Below are 5,095 nucleotides of genomic sequence, written 5' to 3'. Positions count from 1 at the left end.
ATTAATTCCCATTTACTGTAATGCCTAACTTTGTCAAATGATTAGGTCGAATTTGATCACGAACAGAATCAAGGAACAACTTTAAACAGTCGACTTCTATGATGGGTTTGTTGATGACTCTTGGTGATGGTGATTGATAAGTTAATGATGTTGAAGAAGGGGATGATTTGTGATGATGGTTGTTCATGTTGGAGGTTAGGGTGGCTGTGTGGTGATTAAGGTAATAGATTCAGTTTATTTATGAGAGAGTGAGGGAATTAGAGAGAAAAAGGGATGCAAAAGACTCCGATGGATATATCTTCCTTCTTTGCACTATATGTATGTATATCATACGTAATTGAAATGAGATAGTGGGGAGCAAGGAATCACGGTGTAGGGAATGAGGAAATAAAAGAAACAAAAAGCAGATTTGATTTATAACTGATTTTGTTTTGTATCTGAATTTGAATTGGACGTAGTCACTCAAGATCAGAAAAAAAATAGAAAGCTGAAAGGGATTGAAATATGATTTTGTTTCTATCTGTATAACATACTCATCGAATTATATGGACAATGAAATGTAACAACTAGATCTCTTTTTCTATATTAGTAATTATAAATAAATATATTAATAATAATAATTCTAATAATTTCAATAATTATATAAGTAATAATAATAAAAATCTTAACAATAATGTTGATAATAATAATTTTTAATAAAAATCTTAAAATGATATTATTACTGATAATAATAATAAATTATGTTATTTTTATAATAATCTTTGTGTTATTAATAATGGTCTTAATGATAATGGTAATTATAAAAATAATAACTTAACAACAAAACTTAATAATAACTAGAATCATAAATCTTACTACTATATATATTAAAATACTGATATTAATATTGATAACCATAATATTAGTAATTAAATATATTCAATTTATATATAGTTATATATATAATATTAATAATACTTACATTTATATTTATATATATATATATATATATATATATATATATATATATATATATATATATATATATATATATACGTATTTATTTGCAACAATTATTCGTGAATCGTCGGGAATGGTCAAGGTCAAATGTATTCATGAAAATAGTTCAAACATTTTGAGACTCGGTTTAACAGAACTTTGCTTATCATATCGGAATCATATAAGATTATGTTTAAATTTGATCGAAAATTTTCGGGTCGTCACAGTACCTACCCGTTAAAGAAATTTCATCCCGAAATTTGAGTGAGATGGTCATGGCTGACAATAAGTATGTTTTCATGACGCATATGAGTTGATAAATAGAGTTTTTATCATCATTGAGTAATATCGATAAAACAATTCAATTATTCGAAGAGCACGAATGAAGCTATCACAAAAGAATGAAATTAGTAAATACAAGTTTGTCTTAACATGTGACGTAGCCACGGTTGATTTTAGAAGATAAGGTGCATCTTAACTTTTGACGTTGTCTTAGTTGAACTCCGGAATTCAAGGGATTTAAAGAAAATCTTCGAAATCTAAATGAGATATGATTCTTCGGTAAATGAGGAAATTAGGATCTCTTTAATTAATGTGAAAATCTGCCTTGATTTCTTTATCAGAAATTTCATTATAAATTAACTTCTTCCGTTCCATTACTTTTACCATTCCTATACTAAATTCCCAAATTCAAAAGATTGTAAAAATGCTTAATCCAGTTCTGATCATTGTTCTTATTCTGACTATCGCAACAATCATCCTTCTCTCCCAACTTCCACCAGATGAATCTGTTTTCTTCTACTTCGCACTTAGGGTTATAGTGTTTTTAATTCTCCCGTGTCTTTATGTTGCGATAAACATTGATATACACGGTTTGTAATTTATGTGTTGTTATTGGGCTTTATATTCTCCCTTATATTTTGGAACTCCATGCTTTTGTTTTCTCTTCCCGACTTTAAGTCAAGCGAATAAAGGTCCAGAATTCGTAGATATAGAGTTTCGAATGATTATAATGTTCTAAACAGGAAGGAACGTAATCGCACAATTTTATTTGTCAAATTACCTGAATCACTGAGAATAGAACTATCAAGAATATACTTTCTTGATATGTTCAGAAGTTAAGTAGAATGAAAGAGTAATGTAACACGTGCGGGTCTAGTGTTAGAAAGCCCAAGCGGTGAGGAGCACACATACGCATTACGTTTTAAATTTGATGTAACAAATAATGAAGATGAATATGAAGCGCTACTTGCGGGTTTAAATATTGCGTATAAAATGAATTTCACCAAGTTGCGCACTTTTACGGATTCGCAGCTAGTGACAAATCAGTTTAGTGGCTCTTTTGACGAACATGATCCCTCAATGCAAAAATATTTGAAGATATTGCAAGAATCAGTTGTGCGGTTTGAGCATTTTGATCTCGCACAAGTACCAAGGAGTCAAAATAAGAAAGCGGACGTGTTAAGTAAGTTGGCTGCTTTAACATTTTTACACTTTCAAAAGCAAGTTTGGGTCGAGGAATTGCCAAAAAAGTCCATAGATAATGATTTAATGGTTGCGTCTGTTGAAGAAGAACAACCAAATTGGATGGAATCAATTCTGCAATATATACGCAGTAATGTTTTGCCAAATGATAAACGCGAAGCTCGTTTAGTTCGTGAGCGAGCACCAATGTACTTCATTCAAAATGATATTTTATATCGTAAGTCATATTGCGGCCCAATGATGCGGTGTGTTGGCCCAATTGAAGCCGAGATGATAGTGGATGAAGTACACAACGGTTCTTGCGCATTACATTCAGGCTATAAAACCATTGCGGCCAAAATTATGCGGATGGGTTACTTTTGGCCATCCTTATATCGCGATGTTGTAAAGATTGTTAAGCGTTGCAAGAGTTGCCAAAGGCATGCACCGCAGAATAGGATGCCAAGACATGATATGATCCCTGTTAACTCGCCATGGCCATTTCACAAGTAGGATATTGATATTGTAGGACCATTTCCTGCAGGTCCTGGCAATGCTAAATTCCTAATTATGGCAATTGACTATTTTACAAAATGGGTTGAGGCTAAGGCGGTTCGAACTATCACTGGAGTGCAAGTGCGTAATTTTGTTTGGGAATATATTGTCTGCAGATTTGGCATTCCACGCGAATTAGTTAGCGATAATGGCGCTCAAATAGTGAAAGATCCTTTTAAAACATGGTGTACTGATTTAAATATAGTTTAAAAGTTTACGACAGTGGCACATCCACAGGCTAATGGCTTGTACGAAGTGACTAACCACGACATTATGAGCGGTATTAAAAAGCGGTCATATGAAAAGCGAACTGGTTGGGTTGACGAGCTACCCAATGTACTATGGGCGCATCATACTACTTTTAAGAAGAGCACAGGTGAAACACCCTTTAGTTTAGTATATGGCTCTGAAGCAGTAATACCCGCTGAAATTCTTGTGCCAACGCATAGAGTTGCTAATTTTGATGAAGAAGCAAATGGCGAAGCTTTGTGCGACAACTTGAATTTAATAGAAGAGTGAAGATTAATGGCTGTTATCAGGGAGGCAAATAACAAGCAACAAATTGCCAAGTATTACAACAAAAGAGTGCGCACATTGTCTTTTGATGTAGGCGAATGGGTACTGCAAAACAATGATGCGTGTAGAGCAGAAAAACTTGGTAAGTTGGGACCTAACTGGGAAGGTCCTTATCAAGTTGTTGCAATTAACGCGGAAGGATCATATAAACTCGCAGACATAGAAGGGCGAAATCTACCTAATGCGTGGCATGTTGCTTTGTTAAAACGATATTATGCATAAATTTGTAAAAAACTAAAGTGTTGGCCAATGCACATATGTATTCCAAAATGAGATATAAAACCTGCAGTTGCTGTTCTTCTATGTGTTTTTATTTTAATTTTTGCAAGTCTTGATCACACTTGTAAGAATATGTGAAATAAACACTTGTAAGAATACACAAAAAGCTTGTATTGATAAGATTAATAATACTTCGCGGCATATCATGAAATACTCTATAACATTTGGTTTCTATATGTTGGTACATTTCGTGAAGGCTAAGTCGCGTAGTGATGAAATTGCCCACTTACGCAAGAACTAATTATCGCGGAAGGATGTTAATTTCCTAAGTGTTTGATTTTGCCATACTTAGATGCTTCGCGATGCTAATTAATTGCCTAAGGATCGTTTTGGCGGACTTAGAAGATTCATAACGTATAAATATATACAAATACAGATTGTTTCGCAAAAGTACATACTTATTATGTGCACGATAATAAAAGTTGGAAATTGCAAAGGGCAAGTCTATGTTATGAATATTACTGACAAAGCGCTATATAAATATAAGTACTTGCAAAAGTATAAAAAACAGTGAAAATTTTATTAATAATAACGCAGAGATAGCTGCGCACTATTTTTACACAATAAAATTTCATTCCTTAGATAAGTCAAATTTGATGATGTCATCTGCAATGGCATCATCCTGCTCGCTTATCGCCGTTATTTTCAGAATAGGAATTTCCGCTATGTTCTCCCTTGCAGCAGCAAACGCCGATTGAGCGTCTGTTACAGAGCATAAGCGATCCTCTATTGCAGACGGTAGCGGCTCTGGCAGAGGGTAGCAGCGCATGTTGGAAATTTTGCAGAAACAGGATGTGAGTTGAGAATTTTTCTTGACAACTTGGGCAGATGTTGGCAAAGCTTTGTAAATTCTAGCTCCGCAGAGGATTTAGCGGCTAGAGCGCTATCTCGCTCTGACGTCAGCTTCGCAACATCCTCTGTTAATGCTTTAACGGTTGCTTGAAGACTATTCTCCTTAACCGCTGAGGCAGAGAGTCGCTGCTTTAGGTCTTCAGTAGCAGCTTTTGCGATGGTGATTTCCGCAGAAAGATCAGAACAGCGCTTCTCGCTGTCTGCAACTTTGGCCTTTTCAGTAAAATAGTTGGCCTTCTCACCCTCAAGAACTTTAAAAAATTTCTCTTGGCGGCACATCATATCATAGGCGGAGTTAAACGCCATGTAGAAATTCTGCACGATGCAATTATGTGCTTCGGGTGCAGCAAGCTTCGCGAATTCATGGCAAAGCTCGTCAGGAATCGCCAGT

At 34.7% G+C, this 5,095-nt stretch overlaps 1 protein-coding gene across 1 annotated transcript; it reads left to right on the top strand.

The window, feature by feature from the left end:
• Positions 1-2,253: 2,253 nt before the first annotated feature.
• On the top strand, positions 2,254-2,955 carry LOC139870915 (uncharacterized). The gene has a single exon (XM_071858677.1). It carries the CDS (start codon positions 2,254-2,256, stop codon positions 2,953-2,955), a length of 702 nt encoding a protein of 233 aa, XP_071714778.1.
• Positions 2,956-5,095: the final 2,140 nt, after the last annotated feature.

This window comes from Rutidosis leptorrhynchoides, chromosome 10 (assembly GCF_046630445.1).
Source record: "Rutidosis leptorrhynchoides isolate AG116_Rl617_1_P2 chromosome 10, CSIRO_AGI_Rlap_v1, whole genome shotgun sequence".
Lineage (NCBI taxonomy): Eukaryota > Viridiplantae > Streptophyta > Magnoliopsida > Asterales > Asteraceae > Rutidosis > Rutidosis leptorrhynchoides.
Note: the sequence above shows the minus strand (reverse complement) of the source record. Positions and strands in the feature narration are given on the sequence as shown.

Excerpts from the sequence above, each read along its gene's own strand:
- LOC139870915 (XM_071858677.1), top strand. The coding sequence starts at position 2,254 with ATGAATTTCACCAAGTTGCGCACTTTTACGGATTCGCAGCTAGTGACA.